Source organism: Chlorocebus sabaeus, chromosome 24 (assembly GCF_047675955.1).
Source record: "Chlorocebus sabaeus isolate Y175 chromosome 24, mChlSab1.0.hap1, whole genome shotgun sequence".
NCBI lineage: Eukaryota > Metazoa > Chordata > Mammalia > Primates > Cercopithecidae > Chlorocebus > Chlorocebus sabaeus.
Genome location: NC_132927.1, coordinates 33,611,518 through 33,634,595, shown reverse-complemented (window position 1 = coordinate 33,634,595; position 23,078 = coordinate 33,611,518). Strand labels below are relative to the sequence as shown.

At 35.4% G+C, this 23,078-nt stretch overlaps 1 protein-coding gene across 2 annotated transcripts in view; it reads left to right on the top strand.

Moving 5' to 3' along the window:
- EXOC5 (exocyst complex component 5) overlaps positions 1-15,490 on the top strand; it is a 62,030-nt gene extending 46,540 nt beyond the window's left edge. For both annotated transcript variants that reach the window (XM_007986793.3, XM_007986794.3), the window contains 5 exons: positions 2,529-2,649; positions 3,873-3,959; positions 12,016-12,124; positions 12,297-12,512; positions 13,270-15,490. In XM_007986793.3, the coding sequence (XP_007984984.1) occupies positions 2,529-2,649; positions 3,873-3,959; positions 12,016-12,124; positions 12,297-12,512; positions 13,270-13,458 (722 nt within the window). In that variant the 3' untranslated portion in view covers positions 13,459-15,490. The remainder of the gene's footprint in view (positions 1-2,528; positions 2,650-3,872; positions 3,960-12,015; positions 12,125-12,296; positions 12,513-13,269) is intronic.
- The last annotated feature ends 7,588 nt before the right edge of the window (positions 15,491-23,078 follow it).

Below are 23,078 nucleotides of genomic sequence, written 5' to 3'. Positions count from 1 at the left end.
TGGGGAATTGAGTAATCTAGATTTAGAAAGAGAAGTATTAAAAACTAAGTCTGGAAAAAAATAGATTCAAATTAAAATTCTTATTTTGCTTTTGGTCTTTTGGTCTTAGTAGTTAGTATAATAATGACCTGAGTCCAGTCTCATTAATTCAGTTGTCTACTTCATCTGTTTAATGGTCATCTCAAACTTAACATATCCAAAATGAAACTCTTTATCTTCCTTCTAAACCTGTTCCTTTCCCATTCTTCCCATGTCATTAAAAGGCATTACCAATATGCATGATTAGTGTATGTCAGTTTTTTGAAAGGCATTACTAATCATTTACCACTTGCTCAAGCCCCAACAAAACCCAGGAGTTCCTTAATTCCTCCTTTTCAGAAATCAATTCTGATAGCCAATCCATCAGCAAATCCTGTTAATATACTTCCAGGCATAAGCCAGATTCATGTACTTTTCTCCATCTTCACTGATGCCACCCTAATTTAAACACCATTTTCTCTGACAACTTGTAACTGGTCTCCCTGTGTACATTCTTGCCTCTCCACATTACTGACTTCATGTAACAGCCAGTTTAATTATTTGCTTATTTAAAACTCTGTAGTGGTTTCCTATTATTCTTAAGGGGAAAACAACAGCAAACTCTAGAGAAGCATGACTTTTTATCTGGCCTGGTATGTATTCATCATCTCTCGTTGCGTTTCTTGTCACTGAACAGTCACTCTGACCCTCATTGTTTTTCCTTGCTTAGTCTCTTTGCACTTGGTATTTCCCTATCCCCAAAATCCTTTTGCTTCAGCTTTTCTCGTGGCTGGCTTTTCAATCATCTGATCCCAGCTAAGATGTTATCTTCTCAGAGAGACCATTGCAGATCACCGTAGCTAAAGTAGCCCTCTTCTCCCAGCCCAGTTATCCTCATTATCTTATCATTGCATTAACTTTTTTTATAGCACTTATCACAATGAAATTTTTATCTGTTAATGCCTGCCTCCACTCACCAGAATTCATTCATTTAACACATGCTTATTAAATGCCTACTCCTGCACCTGTGGAGTTTACATGCTTATGGAGAAGATAGACAAATGATTAGAAAGTGCAATGAAGAAAAATAAAACTGAGTAAGGGATTAAAAATTTTTTAAAAGTGTGTATATATAATAATTTTGATATGCCCTTATTTTTATTTTTGAGATAGAGTCTCGCTCTGTCACCCAGGCTAGCATGCAGTGGCACAGTCATGGCTCATGGCAACTTTGAACTCCTGGGCTCAAGCAATACTCCTGCCTCAGCCTCCTGAATAGCTGTAACTATAGGTGCGTGCCACTGCACCCAGCTAATTTTTTCTTTTTTTGTAGAGATGGGGTCTTGCTGTTTTGTAGAGATGGGGGCCTAGGCTGTTCTTGAACTCTTGACTCCAAGCGATTCTCCCTCCTCAGCCTCTCAATAATTTTTTGTTTTGATTTAAACTGTTTTCCTAAAGGTTTCTTTTCCTACTAACTTACGCCACTGCTGGACTGTTTGTGTGTGCCAGTTTTTCTGTAATTATTGAATATTCTTTAAAAATTTTAATTTCATGGTTAAAAACATACATCATAGCTGAGTTCTGATGCCTATAAAGAAAAAAAGTACGTCAGTATTACCTTAATTTTTATGTCTTTCATTAATAACAATGATTCATATTTTATACATATGTATTGATTTTTTTTCTCTTGTAAAGTTCATTTGTTATTGGAGCCTTCAATTTTCTTACCAGTTGGTAATCTTGTCTTTTACTTGGGTGGGGGAGGGGAACACCTTTATTTTCCATTATTAAGACAAAAAAATCATTGTCCTGTAAAGAACTCTAAGTATCAAGCCTGTATTTTCTCATTAGCTATGCATATTTTCTTTAGTCTCTTAAGTCTTTTACTTTTAGCTAGAAACATAAACATCTAGGACCTTAGAGTTCATCTGTTATTCTTTACGAAAAGGAGGAAATGGAAATCCAGAGGTCAGCTGACATTTTGAGGTCAGAATATGGAGTGACTTGATTCCCTTTTTATTTTATTCTGAATAAATTCCAGAATAAAATCAGGTATGTAATCTGTAGATAGAACATTTTGAGTATTTTTGAGAAAATAGTGTAGAGCACAGTAAGTGAAATGTGTCAGTTTAGGCATATTACTATGGCAGCAATATCTAGGATAAAAGATAAAGAGACTTGAATGAGAAAGACCAATGAGAGAATTACTCGAACTATTATCAGAGATAAAGAGGCCTGGTTATAAGAAATATGTGGAGATGTATTCATGGCTCACGTGAATCATGAAGGCAAAGCAGATGGTGAACATTGGGCATAAAAATAACTTTGGATGAGTTTTACTAGTATAAGCTTAGCTTGATTTTCCTCTTCTGTCCACAGAAGTCATTACCGATGTATTAAAACAGTGGTTTCATTTATGTTATAGATTTAAAAACCACATTCTTTTTTTCTGTTGCCAAGATGAATTTCTTCAAGGATGATTCTAACATATGTATGCTTTCTGGTTTTAGGAATTCCCTCTTCAGATTCTAGGAATGCAAATCTTTATTTTTTGGATGTTGTGCAACAGGCCAATACTATTTTTCATCTTTTTGACAAACAGTTTAATGATCACCTTATGCCACTAATAAGGTTAGTCAAATTATCTGATTTTCATTGATATTTCAGTGACTGTTATAGCATTCTACATAATATTCTACGTACATTTTCATTAAATTTAAAAAGTACATGTTCACAAAAATGTCAGACTGGACAAGTGGAATGAAATAAAAATATAAAAATTCCTAGGAAAAAAACATTAAATATTGTTTCTTCTTGCATTTCTGTTTTCTCTTTCCACTATATTATTAATTTTGGTGTATTTCAAAAGATTTAATCTGTCACAAACCTAAAACTGAAATCTCGTGTGAAAGAGGACTTCCAGCTTAGTGAAACTCAGCAAATTTGACATCTTTTAAAAGATCTCACAGACAAAGTCCATGTACCCACTTGTTATAAAGACATACAAAAAATTTTATAAGATTAATAGGACAGATTTTAATGAGTCATTAAGTAAAGTTTGGTTTATATCTTCATATCAATTTATGTGAACTTATAAAACATTTGAGAATCAAATAAGATGGTGTATATGTGAACATGCTTTACAAAATTCTCTTTAGCACTATTATGTAAGAGGAAAAATATTCATATAAAATTTTTTGACTTTTTGTTATAAACACTGATATGCCAAGAATAGTCCAGAAACAGTCTCAAAGATAACAGTCACTTATAATCCCTGAATCATACTTTGAAAGGAAATTTACTTTTCAAGATCTGTTATACCACATAGCAGAGAATTCACACAATTATTAGGGTTGCCTATTTCTTAATATTTTGAATGTTTTGACATTCTGATAGCATTCAGAAGGCAAATATGATTGTCAGGTTTTTAAAAATACAACTGGATTGGCTGTTACCCTCCAAATTTTATAGTATGATTTACTGTATTCTTAAAACGCTGGTGATGCTAGTCTATAACTTTTGTTGGTATTACACTAGATATTTGTTTATAAAGAAAACCAAATAATTCCACAATTTTAAAGTCACATTTATATTCTTGAGAGATGTCTCCTCAGAGATCAAAATAACAAATTTAAGTGGTCCTCTTCCTTAGTCTATTATAATGAATTGGGCATAGTGAATGCTAAATAATTACTTTGCTTCTTACATGCTTCTTGAATTTGTTAACAATATTAATGCATGTATATGGATGTATTTATAAATGGATACAATGTAATACACATCAGTGTAAGAAAAACTTTTAGAAAATCTCAGATTATTAATATGACTCTTTTTCCATTTTAAATATACAATAGCTCTTCTCCTAAGTTATCTGAATGCCTTCAGAAGAAAAAAGAAATAATTGAACAAATGGAGATGAAATTGGATACTGGCATTGACAGGCAAGTTGTTGGTTTTGTCTCTTGCATTTTTTAAAATTATAAAAACACCATATTATAGCAGCATGCAAATACTTTGTAGAAAAGAAAAATATTTATCTTAATTCCACCATATTGCTACATTATTTGATAAAAAAAAAAACATTTTTACATATTGCCTTCATCCTTATTAATGTTGTTTTTATTGGATCCTGAAGTTTTTTACTTTGGCCTATCTTGGCATTTAACATACCTTCCTCACTAAGCTTAATCATTTCTAGCTTTTGATTTAAAGTGAGAAGTATGTGACGTTTTTCAGTTGAACACTTAGAGGCCATTGTAGGATTATTAATTGTCCTAATTTCAGTGTTACTGTGTTTCAAGGAATAGGGAGGCCCAAGGAGAGGCAGAGAGACAGAGAAATAGCCATTAATTGAAGTAATCAGAACACACACTATATTTGTCAATTAGGTTCACTGTCTTATATGGGTATGGTTTGTGGTACCTCAAAACAATTAAAATAGTAACATCAAAGATCACTGATCACAGATCACCATAACAGATTTAGCAGTAATGAAAATGTTTTAAATATTGTAAGAATTACCAAAATGTGACACAGAAACACAAAGTGAGCCCATGCTGTTGGAAAAATGGCAGATAGACTTGCGTTGCCACCAGCCTGCAACTTGTAAAAAAACAAACAAAACAAACCACAGTATCTGTGAAACACAATCAAATGAAGCAGAATAAAACAAGGTATGCCTGGATAATCAGAAGTGGGGTTGTTGGATCATATAGTAGCTCTGTTTTTAAGTTTTTGAGGAATTTCCGTACTTTTCTATAATGGCTGTACCAATTTACATCCCCATCAACAGTGTACAAATGTTCTCTTTTATCTACACTCTTGATAATGCTTGTTATCTATTGCCTTTTGAAAAGAGCCATCCTAACAGGTGTAAAGTGATAATTGATTGCATTTTCCTGATGACTAGTGATGTTGAGCACCTTTTCATATACCTGTTAGCCATCTGTATGTCTTCTTTCAAAAATTTTTATTCAGGTTCTTTGCCTTTAATCATTGGATCATTTATTATTTTGCTATTGAGTTGTTTGAGTTCCTATATTTGGAGTGTTAAACCCCTCTGAGATGTACGGTTTACAAATATTTCCTTCTATTTCATAGGCTGTTAATTGTTTCCTTTGCTGTGCAGAAACTCTTTAGTTTGATGCAATCTCATTTGTCTTTGTTTCTGTTGCCTCTGCTTTTGAGGCCATATCCAAAAGGTCATTGCCATCACCAACGTCAAGAAACTTTTTTCTTATGTTTTCTTCTACTAGTTTTATAGTTGTGGGTCTTATATTAAATGTAATTCATTTTGAGTTGATTTTTTTTTTGGTGTAGAGTCTAAGATAAAGGTGTCATTTCATTTTCCTGTGTGTAGATATCCAGTTTTCCAGCACCATTTATTGAGGAAACTATCCTTTCCCTATTGTGTGTTCTTGGCACCCTTGTTAAAGAGCAGTTGACCATAAATGGATGGATTTATTTCTGGGCTCTGTATCCTGTTCCATTGGGCTGTATATCTGTTTTTATGACAGTACCATACTGCATTAATTACTGTAGCTGTATAATATATTTTCTAACCAAGAAGTATAATGCTTCCAGTTTTGTTCTTTCTCAAAATTGTTTTGGCTATTCAGGATTTTTTCTGGTCCCATAAGAATTTTAGTGTTTTTTTTTTTTTTTCTATTTCTGTGAAAAATGCCATTGGAATTTTGATTGGGAATGCATTGACTCTAAATTGCTTTGGGTAGTGGTAGTATGGACGTGTTAACAATATTATTTCAGGCCTTAAACACGAGATATGTTTCCATTTACTTGTTTCTTTTGGCAATGTTCTGAAGTTTTTTCAGTGTATAAGTCTTTTACTTCCTTGGTTAATTCCTAAATATTTTATTCTTTTTCATGCTATTGTAAATGGGATTTTTTTTTTCTTTCTTTTTTGGATAGTTTGCTGATAATGTTTAAAAACAACTGATTTTTGTGTGATGATTATCTTGCAACTTTACTGAATTCTTTTATTCTATTTTTTGATGGAGTCTAAAATTTAGAGTTTTCTCTAAGATCATATCATCTGCAAAGAGACAGTTTTACTTCTTTCTTTCCAATTTAGATGTCTTTTATTTCTTTTTCTTGCCTAAGTGCTCTGGCTAGGATATCCACCACTGTGTTGAAAAGAAGTGGTGAGAGTGGACATCCTTCTTGTTCCTGATGTTAGAGGAAAAGCTTTGAGCTTTTCACTATGGAGTTTGATATTAGTTGTGGGCTTGTCATATATGATCTTTATTATCTTTAGGTATATTCCTTCTATATCTAATTTGTTTGCAAGTCTTTGTCATGAAAGAGTGTTGAATTTTACCAGAAGTGGTTTTTTTTCACATTGTCAGACAATCATATGATTTTTATCCTTCATTCTGTTAATGTGGTCTGTCACATTTATAGAACTGCATATGTTGAACCATCCTTGAATCTCAGGGATAAATTCTGTTTGATTATGGGGTATGATCCTTTTAGTATGCTGTTGAATTCAGTTTGCTAGTGGTTTTTTTTTTTTTTTTTTTTACATCTTTATTCATCAGGGATATTGGCCCGTAATTTTCTTACCTGTATTGTCCTTCTCTGGCTTTGGTATCACTGTAATGCTGTCTTTGTAAAATGAGTTTGAAAGTGTTACAAGTCCTTCCATTGTTTGAAAAAGTTTGAGAACGATTGGTGTTAATTCTTCTTCTTCTTCTTCTTTTTTTTTGAGACGATGTCTCCATCTTTCCAGGCTGGAGACCAGTGGCGCAATCCTGGCTCACTGCAACCTCCACCTCCCTGGTTCAAGCAATTGCCCTTGCCTCACCCTCCTGAACAGCTGGAATTACAGGCGCACACCACTATACCCAGCTAATTTTTTGTATTTTTAATAGAGACGGGGTTTTACCGTGTTGGCCAGACTGGCCTTAAACTCCTGACCTCAGGCAATCCACCCGCCTCAGCCTCCCAAAGTGCTAGACTTACAGGCGTGAGCCACCGCACCCAGCCAATTCTTCTTTTAATATTGGGTAGAATTCACTAGTAAGGCCATCTGGTCCTGAGATTTTTCTGACTTCAGCAGGACCTCTGTCTCTTAATCTCTTCATCTTCTGCCAATCTATTATCCTTTTCCTAGCTTTATTTCTTTAGTTATTGTGCTTATATCACTTGGTCCATCTTTTGAATTACTTTCTTGAAATACCCTAAAGTGTATTTCCTTCAAACACAACTGTCTTACAGACCCTAACCTCTGATAGGTGCAGTCTCTTTTATTCCCATAACTGGTTGGCTCCTCGCTGTTGGAGAATATCACATAACATGTATGTTATTGGTACCACTGCAAATCCATGCTTTCATTTCTCAGTTGAGTCTTTAGTACCTCTCATCCATCCTTCTGATTGTCTTTACACAGTGCGACTCAGCGTTGCTCCTACCTGTTTTTCCCAACCTTGTCAATTCTTCATAAGTCCCCTATCTCCACTGGAAGCATTCTGTACACATTCAGCATCTCTAATCCAAAAATTCAAAGTAAAAATGCTTCAAAATTTGAAACTTGAAACTTTTTGAGTGCTGACATTACCCTACAAGTGGAAAATTTTACACCTGATCTCACGTGACAGGGCGTAGTCAAAATACAGATGCACAGCACATGGTTTATTTGAGTACCCCCAAGGGAAAAAAGACCCTCCCAACCCTCTTCAACTGTGATAGATATTTTCTGTGCATGTCCGAATTCCACTCCCCCCACAATAAGCATGCCTACAAAGAATAATAAAATGGCATGTGTGTAGGCTGGACATGCCAGTGGTAGGTTGCTCACAATGCCCCACATGCAGCCAAGACCTGTGTGTATTACTCACTGTGTGTGTGCTTTTTTTTTCTCCTTATTCTGTGCTCTGTGGTATAAAGATGTGAAATCTCAAAAAAGGCCTACAGATACCCCTGTGGTTAACAGTGATAAGAAAAAGAGGAAGTTTATCCTTTTGTTTGTTTTTGTTTTTTGAGGTGGAGTCCCTCTGTGTCGCCCAGGCTGGAGTGCAGTGGTGTGATCTTGGCTCTGTTCAACCCCTGACTCCTGGGTTCAAGCAATTCTCCTGCCCAGCCTCCTGAGTAGCTGGGACTACAGGTGCACGCCACCGTGCCCAGCTAATTTTTTGTATTTTTAGTGGAGACAGGGTTTTGCCATGTTGGCCAGGCTGGTCTCGAACTCCTGGCCTTAAGTGACCCACCTGCCTCAGCCTCCCAAAGTGCTGGGATTACAGGCATGAACTACTGCACTCAGCCTGTTTATCTTTTTAAAAAAATTTTTTTTGTGGCCAGGTGCAGTGGCTCACTCCTGTAATCCTAGCACGTTGGGAGGCTGAGGCGGGTGGATCACCTGAGGTCAGGAGTTCGAGACCAGCCTGGCCAACATGGTGAAACCCTATCTCTACTAAAAATACAAAATTTGTTCAGGCATGGTGGCAGGCACCTGTAATCCCAGCTACTCGAGAGGCTGAGGCAGGAGAATTGCTTGAACCCAGCAGTCAGAGGTTGCAATGAGCCAAGATCATGCCACTGCACTCCAGACTGGGCAACAAGAGCAGAACTCCGTCTCAAAACATGAATGAATGAATGAATGAATGAATGAATAAATAAATAAAAATAAAAATAATTTGTTTAGAGACCATGGTCTTACTCTGTCACCCAGGCTGGTGTGCAGTGGTGTAATCATAGCTCACTGCAACTTTGAACTCCTGGGTTCACACAGTCCTCCCACCTCAGCTTCTTGAGTAGCTCAGATCACAGATGCACACCACCATACCCAGCCTTTTTTTTTTTTTTTTTTAATGTAGAGATAGAGTCTCATTATGTTGTCCAGGCTATTTTTGAACTCCTGGGCTCAAGTGATCCTCCCACTTCAGCCTCACAAAGTGCTGGGATTACAGGTGTGAGTCACCATACCTAGCAGCACTTACGTTTATCAAAGCTGTTGGACAAACGGGATGGTGGTGTAAGTGTGAAATGTATTACAGAAGAGTATGGTATTGGAATGACCACCATATATTACCTGAAGAAACAGAAGGAGAAACTCTGTGCTGAAAGTGATGAATGGAAGTTAATGAAAAATATAAAAACACTACATAAAGCTAAAAGTGAAGATCTTGATTATGTATTGAAAGAGTGGATCTGTCAGCATTGCAATGAATACATTGCCACTTAATGGTATGGTGATCATGAAACAAACAAAGATCTATCACAATGAATTGAAAATTGAAGGGAATCATGGCTATTCAATAGGCTGTTTGCCAGAAGTTAAGAACAGACACGGCATTATGTTTTTAAAGGTTGGTTGTGATAAAGCATCTGCTGGTCGTGAAGCATCAGAGAAATTCCTTAATGAGTTTGCCAGGGTTATTGCTGATGAAAATCTGGTGTGAGAATAAGTCTGTAATGTTGATGAAACACTACTATTTTGGCATTACTGCCCCAGGAAAACACTGACAATACAGCTGATAAGATGGCTTTTACAGAAATTGAGGATGCCAAGGGCAGAGTAATTGTGCTGGGGTGTGCTAATGCAGCAGGCATGTAGAAGTGTAAGCTTGCTGTAATAGGCTAAAGCTTGCATCTTCATTGTTTCCAGGGAATGAATTTCTTGTTGGGTCCACTGTTATGCTAACAGAAAGACATGGATAACCAAGGGTATCTTTTCTGATTGGTTTTACAAACGTTTTTTACTAGTGGCTTGCACATACTGCAGAAAAGCTGGACTGGATAACAACTACAAGATTTTGTTATTCCTTGACAACTGTTCGTGTCATACTTTTTCCCAAATGTGACTTTATTCAGTCTTCTGACCAAGGTATCTTTAGATCAATGAAGAGTAAATATAGAAACACTTTCTTGAGTGGGCATGGTGGCTCAAGCCTATAATTCCAACACTTTGGAAGGCTGAGGCAGGAGGATCACTTGAGCCCAGGAGTTTGAGACCAGTCTAAGGCAACATAGTAAGACCCTGTCTCTACCCCCCAAAAATTTAAGAATTAGACAGGTGTTCTGGCATGTGCCTGTAGTTCCAGCTACTCAGGAGACTGAGTTGGGTGGATCACTTGAGCCTAGTATGTCCAGGCTGCAGTGAGCAATCATCACACTGCATTTATCCTGGGTGATGGAGTGAGACCCTGTCTCAGAACACTTTTTTTTTTTTTTTTTGAGACAGAGTCTTGCCCAGGCTGGAGTGCAGCGACACCATCTCAGGTCACTGCAACTTCATCTTTCCGGGTCAAGCAATTCTTCTGCCTCAGCCTCCTGAGTAGCTGGTGCTACAGGCATCCACCACCACGCCTGGCTAATTTTTGTATTTTTAGTAGAGACAGGGTTTCACCATGTTGGCCAGTCTTGTCTCGAACTCCCGCCCTCAAGCTATCCTCCCACCTCGGCCTCTCAGAACACTTTCTTGAACAGCATACTAGCAACGATGAACAGAGGTAGGAGTATGGAAGGTTTTCAAAATGAGTTGAGCATGAAAGATGCTGTATATGCTGTTGCCAGTGCTTGGAACACAGTAACTAAAGACAGTGATGCATGCCTGGCACAACCTCTGGCCTTCAGCTATGTTCAGTGAAGAGGATGAACAAGGTAGTGACTTTGAAGATTTCCATATTTCAAGTGAGAAAAAAGTGATGTCTGACTTCTTACATATACAAAAAATAATACATTTAGAGTCTATCGGTAAGTTGGATGAAGTGAATATCAAATAATTTTTAACATCAGTGAGACTCCAGTTGCTCATTCATGGACTGGTAGTGAAATAGCCAAAATGCTTCTAAATCAAGGTGATTGTGATAATAGTGACAAAGGAATGTTGCTAACACTGCAGAAAAAATGCCTGTAGATTACATGGTGAAAATGTGCAATGCGCTTATAAAAAAAGTACAGCAGTGTACATTCATAACAGAACAAGAAGTCATATCATTTTACAAAATCAAATAGAGACTTCTAAGACAAAAACCATTATTAATGAGGCAGATAACTCCAGAGGAAACTTTTAAGAAGCCATCCAGCAGAATATCTCCTCATCCAAAGAGGTCCTGCTTTCTGGTCTCCCAGCTGCTTCTGATGTTTCTTGTCACCTAAAAAAATAAAATGTAGGATAGAGTAACCTTTTCAGGAAAGCACAGCATCGTAGGTGGAGACTGAAAACCTGCTACCTTGTTTGTTGTTGTTTAATAGGCAATACAGGTATTGTGGTGATGTTACTGTGCTGTTTGGTTACCTTAAACGTTATTTTTTCTCTGTATGAATGGCATGTCATCTTTTTTACTGTTAAGTACTAATGTGTGAATAAGTATAAGAAAATGATTGCTTACTGGTAGCATATAAATTCAGAGTCAGGAATGGTGGTGATGCCAGACAGCCATGGATTGTCCACATGGGTGTCTGAGATAGTGACATCTTTGCTTTCTGATGGCTCAATGAACATAAATGTTTCATATATAAAACTATTAAAATATTTTATAAAATTACTCTCAGTCTGCATGTATAAGATATATATGAAACATAGATGAATTTTGTGTTTAGAATGGATCCCATCCCCAAGGTATCTTATTATGTATATACAAATATTCCAAAATCTGAAAAATTTCAAAATCCAAAACACTTCTGGTCCCAAGAATTTTGAGAAAGGGATAGTTAACTTGTATATGGTTTTTGCCTTTGAAGATCCTTAGTTGTTAAGGAATTAAACTAGTGACAGGCTTCTGAGATCTTTGAATCTTGAAGTATTGCACAAAGAATTTTTGCCCTCTGTTTTGAGCAGAAAGATAATAAAACCAAGAGCTCTTTCATATTACTACCTAGAGCTGACTTTTTCTAATATCTAAAGTTTACCAATAGTGAAAGAGTTTTATGGTGATAGGATATTAAATAACTGATTTAATTTAGCATAAATAATATAATTAAATATAAACATAGAATAAGTTAGATGGGTTAAAGAATGTTGTGTTCTCAATTCTCTAGGACATTAAATTGTATGATTGGACAGATGAAGCATATTTTGGCTGCAGAACAAAAGAAAACAGATTTTAAGCCAGAAGATGAAAACAATGTTTTGATTCAATATACTAATGTGAGTAAAATGATTCAATTTGTTAATACTTTGCTAACATTTTCATTGGTGTATCCTACTGTGCCCTAGATTTTTTTCTTTTATACTTACAGATTAATGAGAAACTATGTATTTCCTCTTTAGCTAAGCTGGTATACATTTCTGTGTAATGAGTGTAGAAAAACTTTTATAGGCCTGTGTAAAAGTCTGTGCTTACGTAAGAAAACAAGTGGAGAAGATTAAAAATTCCATGGATGGGAAGAATGTGGATACAGTTTTGATGGAACTTGGAGTACGTTTTCATCGACTTATCTATGAGCATCTTCAACAATATTCCTACAGTTGTATGGGTGGCATGTTGGCAATTTGTGATGTAGCTGAATATAGGAAGTGTGCCAAAGACTTCAAGGTATGTATACACAAAAACATCAAACTTGCAACTAGGCCCAGGAACATAAGTCAGATCATTAAAAATCACTATTTACTTATAATTAGTGAAAGGTTTATAACTTTTGTTGATATTGTATGAGATAGATTAACACATTCTACCTGAAACAATGTTGTTGCAGTCATTTTCTTTTAATTTTAAATTTTAAATTTTATTTTATTTTCCAGAGACAGGGTTTCACAATGTTGCCCAGGCTGGTCTCTCCTGGGCTCAAGTGATCCGCTGCCTCAGCCTCCCGAAGTGCTGGGTTTACAGGAATGAGCCACCACGCCTGGCCCACATATTTAATATTAAACACATTTTTGCTTCACAGTGTATTTTCAGTTCCACAGTCTTTGACTTACTGACATCCATGACTAATGCTGTATATGTCACACATTAGGAAAATAACGTTGTCTTCATTTATGTCCCTCTGAATTTTTCTGTAACATTTAAATTATGAAAAATGCTATATATTAATAACTAGTTTTAGTCCACTGAAGTATATATGATATATTGAAGAGAATTGACATATGAATCTTTTTGAAATATTATAGTAAGTTTATTTAACTACGAAATCTTTAAGTTTTAATGCTTTGTGATCTTTAAAAAATTCTAATATGTTGAACTCCACGCACACTAGTAAGTCCCACCTGACAGTATGTAAGAAGTTACAAGCTAATTGTAAAACTGGAAACTGTTTTGTTTCAATGTTACTTTTTTTCTTCTCTCAATTCAGATTCCAATGGTATTACATCTTTTTGATACTCTGCATGCTCTTTGCAATCTTCTGGTAGTTGCCCCAGATAATTTAAAGCAAGTCTGCTCAGGAGAACAACTTGCTAATCTGGACAAGAATATACTTCACTCCTTCGTACAACTTCGTGCTGATTATAGATCTGCCCGCCTTGCTCGACACTTCAGCTGAGATTGAATTTACAAAGGAATTCAATGTCAATTCCTTTGCAGAGGAATTTCTTGTACTTCAGCAGACCTCGGTTGATAGAAAGCACAGGAGATACCTTATGACACAGCCAACATTTTGTGAAACAGTGACTGGAACAAAACAGCAGCCATACTTACCTTTGAGGTTTTATTTAAAGTTTGGATACCACTAACTATATTTTGCTTTTTGCCCCTTATGTTGAATTTTAATTCCATTCTTGAATGTAGAAATTTCAGATTCTTTAAAACTACATGTCACTGTTTTCATCCTAGAAAATGTTGCTGTCAGAAGGCAAAGGAAATGTTACCAGTGTTTTCGGTTCTTGTACTTTTAACGTATTCCATTTAGAAATTTTGCCATTCTGTTTTCCATTAATAATAGGCAAAATACAGGAAAACTACATTTATTATTCCTCAGTTTTTAATGACCTTTTCAGCATCAATTGTTAATCAGGTTATTTTAGGTTTTCATAAATAATTTTTTTGCCTCTTTCAAAAGGTTAACAATTAAGTTTACTTTCTGTAGTTGGTTGATTGGATTTTTTTCTGAGGGACAACATTAGTACTAGCCCAAAAAATGTCATAAACTGAACTAAAATGATGAAATATTTTATGTAGACATTAGGAATGGATCAGAATACTTCTGCTTTCTGGGTAAAACTTAAAAGTTTACTATTTCTTATTTGGTAAATAGATTTTAAGCCAATTCTAGTAAGAAATTGATAAAACTACCTTATTTTATATTTCACTTAAGGTGGAGGATCTTAACTAAAGGACCATATTTATTCATTATTTTAATATTATAAGGGAAGTAAAAAAAGTGAGGTATAGTCTAAATGGTGCATATAAGAAATATTGACAGTGTTTAGCAACAATGCAGCCCTTTAAGATTTTCTGTCGTAATGCTAAACTTGAATAAGATGGAATGGCTGAATATGTGGTTAGTCTTTTATTTTAAGAGGAATTGAGAATTGATAGATTTGGAGATGAGCTTTGCAAAGACTGGTTGCTTTTCATGTCTATAGGTCTGTCATTGTCCTTTTTCAAAGCATTTCTGAAGTTATTCCTACTTGGATATAGTTAATGGAATTGACTTAATTTGAATACGTATTAAATCACTTATAAAATTTTGAACATCAAGTGAAAATTTAGAAAGGCGATTGCTATTCTATAAACCTTGTAAACTTGCTCTGGGAGAATGCATTCTAAATTATATGTAATGTTTCAGCTCCCATCGTGTTGTTCATAGTCTTCTAGGAACAGATAAACTTAAGTGTTACTCACTCTTGGCATTTTTTCTTTAATACAGGCTTTTAAGCCTGTTTTTGGAAAACTGCTTTTCTTCTGAGAACCTTAATCTGAATGTCATCAACTTTACCAAACCTTCTAAGTCCAGAGCTAACTTAGTACTGTTTAAGTTACTATTGACTGAAATTTCTTCATTTTCTGTTTAGTTCAGTGTTACCAAGGTAAGCAAGGGAATGAAGTATACCAACTTTTTTCAAAGAATTTTAGGACATATGTGACAGCTTTAGAAGGCTGTCTTGTTTTCTAGCCAAGGAAAAGCCAGAACAGGTTTTGGATACTAGAGAAAGTCACATGCTTGTACTATTGCCATTTTAGAAAGCTCTGATGTGAATTCAAATTTTACCTCTGTTACTTAAAGCCAACAATTTTAAGGCAGTAGTTTTACTGGCCATTTAAGTTCTTTGTACAGTGTCAATTTGTAAAAAAGAAAAAACGAAAAAAAATCTCAAATAAAACATGAGATAACATTTTAAGACTTCCAAATCAGAGAAGTGCTTCAAATTATTTTGTTTGGATTAATTTTTAAAATGTAAAGCATATACTTGTTGCTTAGTTATTTTGTTAATTATTTTCATGCTTGAGTTCGGTGCAATATTTTCTATTATGTCCGTTGATAGGACAGTGGCAAAATTCATAAGTGAATACTTAATTTAGAAGTGTTAACATTAATGCTCAATAAACAAATTCCCTGCAGTTGTTTTTTTTTATTTCACTCTTTTTATCTTTTAGAGCCATCCATCCTGAATTTTATAAATGATTTTTTATTTAAAAATTTAAGATTTTAAAAATTTTTCACAGCATAGGTCTTCTCACTTTCTTTTTTAGCAAAAAATACTGACTATATAAATAAGACTAGAAATTTATCCTAAACAGATGGTCTTTCTCTAAGGGGGGAAAAAAATGCGTCATATGAAGCAATATGCATTCTTTGTATTCTGATTTTTTAAGTGTTTTCATATTTATAGCTATCACAAAATTTTGCCCAAAGTGTATGGCTCAGTAGAGATGATCAATAAGTAAAATGTTTTTCATTTGCACATGGTAAAATTTTAGGTAGAGAATGGAGCTTTTATAATTGGTAACTTTAACCAACATTTACATAAGTGCAATCTTTGCAGTATTACACAATACCACATGAGCTAATATGCAATATTTACATAATGCATCGAATGAAGTTGAAAATACACTCTAACACACTGCATATTGTTTTTCTAAAATTGAGAAATACCTGAAATGCAGAATATGAGTTCAGTAAAGGAAGCCTACCTTTCATAAATTATGATGTTGAAAATGACAGTCAACCAGAGTAGATGAAGTGTCCTTATGAAGAATTATTAAATAGTAGCTGGATGGATCTTTAGACAGATGACCACCTGACCATTCCAAGACAATATTTAGTCCCATTTTGAGGATTGCCATAGTTGCAAGTCCTTAGAATCTTCCTTATTTTAAAAAGAACTGTCAAAGTAAGTTAAATTAAAATCTAATTTAAATTAGGTTAATTTATATTACATTGAGATCATTTTTTTCCCCCCCTCATTCACTTCTAAGTATTTTGCTTTCTAAGTACTAGCCTTCTGGTTCACAGGGAAATAATTTAATTATCAATCAGTAGATTGATTCCAAGTGGAGAATTCACTGCTTCCCTAAAATGCGTTTTTCTTACCTATGATGGTAAGTATTTACAAGGATCTGGATAAAGAGTTGTTGATTTTTGAAATGCCACAAAACCCCTTAAAGTGGTCAAGTTCTCAAGGTAGTGGCTAAGGCATGCTTGAACTGTGTTTGAGAGACAGCAGTTCAGTCGGTAGATAATTTATTGATGACTAACAAAGCCAACATCTGGGAGATTAACTTTTTTTAATGCAAAAATATTCTGCATATTACCCATATATTACTGAATTTTACATACAAAGCATTTTGTGCTTTCATTCAATTAGTTTAACTGTATTCAGTTTCTGTACTATTTCTCTCTGACCTATCCTGTAATACATTATTATGTACTTTAGAAGAAAAGATCAGTTCATCTTGTCAGACTGAATAATTCTATATAAAGTTAAAAGTTAGCAATTTAAAAAATTTTACTGCATAATAAAGATAATTATAGTTACATGTATTGATTTAAGTCTCACACACTGTGCTAATAAGTCCTTTGCATATATTATTTGATTCTAGAGCAACCCTAGGATTTGGGTACTATTATTTCCATTTGACAGATGAAAAACCTAATGCATAGAAAGGTAAGTAGACCAGTCAAGGTCTACAGCTAGTAAAATGCGCAGATTGAAACCTAAATCTTTTCTCACTCACTTTTAGGTTCTATATGCTATTCTCCTTACATAACATTAAATAGATCCTTTAGTTTGGTAGGTTCATTAGTTTTGCTTAATCGTTTCTTCCAATATGAGTCTTATTGTAGCATTTATATTACAGAGTTGGCATACAGGGTCAGTATCTAATTTACTGTTGTGTTTTTCTTAATATGTTCAATGTGTGGTCATACTTTCTAAATTGGATTTTTTTAAATTTTATAAGTGGTCATGAAACTTTAATGTTAAGTTTGTACCTCATAGAAATATGTATCACAAATCTTTATTGGTATTATTTTATATACTTTTCCAGCTTGATAATTTTCACAATAGAAAGAGACCAAATATTTGGTACTATATTTTGTGACATAGAAGTAAATGACAACTCTACCTTGGAAGATATGAAGAAATCAGTGTTTTTATGTTCAAAAACTATTAAATGTCATAGGCTTGCCAATTGTGTTAACTATTTAATACGTTGGTAGTTTGTAAATGACTAATGCTGGAGTGAAAATGTAAGGCAAAATATTTAGTATATTAACAGTAGATAGTCATTTCCATGTAATCAGAATTGCATGTTAAGGGTTTTAAAAGCTGTTATAACTCTTACCTTTTATTTCTACCACTGATCAATCATTTCTCTTTACAAATTTAGGGAAGAAACAACTGTTCAAATGTATAGGGGACAGAAACCTGACATTTAGAGAACAGAGATTTTAATTGCCAAATTAGAGCAGTTAGGCTGCCCCTGAGCTTAACAAAATTCCTATTTTTGTACTAGACGCAATGTGTTTTATCATTATTATTTGATAGGTACCATTAACCTTTGTTTTGTGATTAAATATCTACTTTTGGGGGAAAGATGAGTAATTAAACACGCTTGCCCATTTTCTAAGTGGTTTAGAAGGTCGCAGTCTGCCTCACCATACAAAGCCAGTTTAAATAGGAATATATCGCATCATATTTCAAATAGCAATCAACCTCAGAGGAAAGTCATTTATTCAGAAGGCGTAGATTTTGCTAGACAGCAGTGATGCATTACAAATATATAATTATTTGCACTAATATTTGAGCAGGTGGAATGGATTAGAACATGGTCAACATTATGCTGCTGATAACATGTATTTTTCTATATTAATATGTACTGTGCAACATGTATTAAAATTGTCAATAATTCATTTTAGCCAAGATACTAATATTTATATTACTGTGTTTAAGAGACAGTATCCAACTGAGCCACTTTTAATTTAAAAGTCTGAAACTGGAATTAAGTTTGCTTTCAAAAATCACTTAAATTACTTTATAATCAGTGAAAGGTCAGTAAAACGTAGAATCATAAGTGCCTAGTGACTTAATAGGAGGAAATATGGAGGGTTAAGAAAGGAAGTAGGAACCTGGAATAAAAAGATTAAGTTTCTTTTATAGCTCAGATGAGTGACTTTGTTTTCACCATTGGGAATCTTAAGAAAGTGTCGTATCCTTTCCAGTTATCTTTATATTAATAAACTAAGTGATAGTTGGACAGAACTAACAAAGGAATTAGTCTCCAATGGTGGACTTCCAGAGTTTTGAGATTAAACTTTGAGAGGTGAGAAGTCTTCCTGATGCCCCTGTAATCTAAAGTTGGCAGGTGCCTTTAAGTGAGGCCATCCCTCTTTGCCTGCCTATCATTTTAATCTTTATACCGTAACTGGTTCCTTTCAACTGGCCTTTTATTGTAGCACTTTTATCAAGTCTGCAGCTTCCCAGCTACTTGGGAGGCTGAGGTGGGAAGAACACTTGAACCTAGGAGTTCAAGACCACCCTGGGGAACATAGTGAGTCCCTGTTTTTAGAAAAATAACCCTTAGCTTTTTGCTATAGAAAATATCCAAATAGAGTCTGGACAATGCTGGATGTAAAGAAAACTGAAGCTACCTCTAAGTATATTGTCTGTAAATACTGTGTACCATTTAGAGGATAACATGGGGGATTCACATGAAGTTATGTGAGAATATTTTATAAGGAATAATACCCAAGTGCCTCTCCATTATAGTTCTCCAGTAGAATGTATTTTCAATTTTTGCCACAAGGGGGAGAAGTTATTTTTATAGTAATACGTACTTTTTTTATTTTAAAAATAGAACTCACATAACTTTACAGCATCTATGAACATTTTGCTCTCCTAATTATGTGTGTGTGTGCATGTGTGTAAACAAGATTCTGAAAGTCATGCATGGGAAAAATTTCAAAGGAAATTAATAATAAAACCAAAACAGTTTTGAAGAACATGTGCACAGTGGACACAGGAATTGAACAAAGTTTACCATGATTAAAATTATGTTTTCTTAGTTATATATCATTGAATTTCTTTATCAGCTCTAATAAGAATCTACTGATTAGTGTTCTGAATTCTGTTTTTTAAAGAAAAAATTTTGAAACAATCTGAGACTTAACAGAAGGGTTGTAAATACTGTACAAATAAAATTTTTCCCTTTTGAGAATAAGTCACTGTCATGATGCTGCACCACCCTCCAGTACTTTTGTATTTCCAAGAAGAATGCTTCGGTATAACTACAATACATGAAAATTGGGAAGGTAACATTGACATATTACTACTATCTAATCCTCAGACCCCAATCGAGTTATACTAGCTGTCCTAATTCCTTTTGAGGATCTCAGTTCAAAATCATGTGTTGCTTTAGGTTGTAGTATCTCTAGTTTCATTCATTCTGACACAGTTCCACAGTCTTTCCTTGACTTTTGTGACTCTGGACATTTTTATAGATTATAGGGAAGTTCCTTTGTAAAATACCCCTACATTTGGATTTCTCTTTCCCCATAATTAGATTCTGGTTGTGCTTTTTGGCAGGAGTACCACAGATGCAATTTGTGTTACTGTTGCATCCTATCACATAGTATACAATTTCAATTTGCCCCATTTCTGATGATGTTCATTTTTATCACTTTCTTAAGGTACTGTGTACCAGGCTTCTGCACTTTAAAACTATTACTTTTCCCTTTGTAAATATTTTGGAGGTAGGTTTAGTTGATAGATACAGACATATATAGATCCCCCTAGTTTGTTTATTTATTTGGAGACAGAGTCTCGCTTTTTTTCCCAAGCTGGAGTGCAGTGGCGCTGTCTCAGCTCACTGCAACCTCTGCCTGCTGGATTCAAGCGATTCTCCCACCTCAGTCTCCCAAGTAGCTAGGACTACAGGCGCATGCCACCATGCCTAGCCAATTTTTGTATTTGTAGTAGAAATGGGGTTTTGCCGTGTTGGCCAGGCTGGTGTCGAACTCCTTGCCTTAAGTGATCCACCCACCTCAACCTCCCAAAGTGCTGGGATTACAGGTGTGAGCCACCTTAACCAGCCATCCTATATGTGTGTATGTGTATGTATCCTTCTAATCAGAATTCTCTTGATAACACTATGTATTCATAGTTTTTTGTTAAGTTGATTATAATCTGTCATTTTACCAAATCTCAAATTATTTCAATTTGGTCAGAAGAAGCCTCTTCAGGTTGTCTCCTATGTTGTTTTAGCATGTTCCCATCATTTTTACAGCACTTTCTTCTGGGCACAACATGATTTTCCAAGTTCATCTTGTACTTAACTTGCCCTAGCTCTGGAATCAGCCATTCCTCTACCTTTTAATGAAATTGGCAGTTAGGGCCGGGCGCGGTGGCTCAAGCCTGTAATCCCAGCACTTTGGGAGGCCGAGACGGGCGGATCACAAGGTCAGGAGATCGAGACCATCCTGGCTAACCCGGTGAAACCTCGTCTCTACTAAAAAATACAAAAAACTAGCCGGGCGAGGTGGCGGGCGCCTGTAGTCCCAGCTACTCGGAAGGCTGAGGCAGGAGAATGGCGTGAACCCGGGAGGCGGAGCTTGCAGTGAGCTGAGATCTGGCCACTGCACTCCAGCCTGGGCGGCAGAGCCAGACTCCGTCTCAAAAAAAAAAAAAAAAAGAAAGAAATTGGCAGTTAGAAACCAAGATTTGTGCATGAGATGTGCTTATTGTTATTGAGATATCCAGCCCTACTCTTTCTCAATAGATAATGCTAGGGGGCTTCATGTGTGTACACACACACACAGACACACATTTTAAATATACACCTGCACACACGCTCCCCTCTGCAACATCTTCCCCACCTCACTTGAGCTTCCATACCCCGTACTGGGCTTCCCCTCTCTCAGGAGGAGACCATCCTCACCTCACATAGCTCTTAAAGTTTTGGCTTTAGGACCAAATTGAGGGAATAAGAATGGTCATTGCAGAAATCATGTAAACATTTTAAAATATTAAATTTAAAAATTACAATTTATCACTCAGAAACAACTATATTTTTGGTGGAAGTTTGTTTTAATGTAGTGAGCAAATTAGTAAAGCTGAATTGAAGAGGGGGTAAAGTGTTATGCCCAAGACACAGAACTTACATTTTGAAAGAATTAAATTTGAAATGCATACCATATGTTTTTCTATTATATAATCTCCTTGCTACTGTAATTGCTATTTAATAACAGAGTTCATCAGAGAAACTGTATGAATGGAAACCTGACCATTAAGTACTGAATACCAATAGGATATTTTTACTAATAAATTTCAAAGGAAAAATGATCATACAATTGTTTTTGTAGGCCATTAGAAAATATATATGCTAAGAAAGATAGACTTAATGTGAGAAAGGAGTCTCTGGGCTAGATCTGTTATAATAGATGTTACAATAAACTTAATGTGAAATAGGAGTCAAATGGAGGCACAGAGAAGTTAAATAACTTCACAAAATTATGTATCTAAAAAGTAATAGCATCAGAATTCAAACTTACATCCTTAGACTTCTACAGCCTATGTTTTAACCACTTTGCTCTGTTACCTTTAAGAAGATTTCTCAAAGGAGGTCACATTTCAGCTGTGCTTTAAAAAGGCAAGTAGCATTTCATCAGTAGGGGAGGAGAAGGGGAATTCTAGGCAGAAGTAACTTAAACTTGCAAGATGTGAAGGCATGAGTCACTTGTATATCACTGAATGGAAAAACTGCTGTGTGAGTAGAGCTCAATGTGTGGGGTCCATCAAAAAGGGCAAGTTAAAACGAATATTTGGATTGGGGTTAGCTTATTTAGAGTCTAAGCCGGGTGCGGTCGCTCCCGCCTATAATCCGAGCACTTTGGAGGTCAAGGCAAGTAGATCACCTGAGGTCAGGAGTTCAAGACCAGCCTGGCCAATATGGTGAAACGCCATCTCTACAAAAATACACATGGCAAGTGCCTGTAATCCCAGCTACTCGGGAGGCCGAGGCGGGAGAATTGCTTGAACCCAGGAGGCGGAGGTTGCAGTGAGCCGAGATTGTGCCATTGCACTCCAGCCTGGGTGACAGAGCAAGACTCAGTCTCAAAAAAAAAAAAAAAAAAAAAAAAAAAAAGTCTTTAAAATGGTATCCCAATTAATTTAGGCTTTATCATAAAACCAGAAAACCATTGAAAATTAAGTAAATGAATGACATGAACAATTCTGTGTTTTAGAAAAAGAGAACTGGTCAGAATGTATGCAGTGGACTACAGGAGAGAAGAGGACAGAAACCAGGCTACTGCATTAATCTGGTGAAAGCCTGAACTAGGGGAGTAGCACAGGAATGAAGAGGAGGTGATGCATTCAGGAAATATTTGGAATATTTGGAAGATTAGACCAATAGGACTTATTAATTGTTGCTTTATTAGATGTGGGGAGTAAGCAAGAAAAGGAATCAAAGATGATTCCGAGATTCTTAGTTTACATATCTTGGTGAATACCAACACTATGGACTTAAAATAGATACATTAGGAAAAGTAGGTCTAGGAGGAATGTCACTGACTACTGAAAGAACATCTCTTTTGCCAGAACTTGGTTCAGTTCATGCAAAAAATTTAAACTTCATAATCTACTAGAAATTGTGGCAGGAGAAAAAAAACTCCATCAATGGCTTTGAAACATAGGAGAATGATTTTGAAATTTTAATGGTATG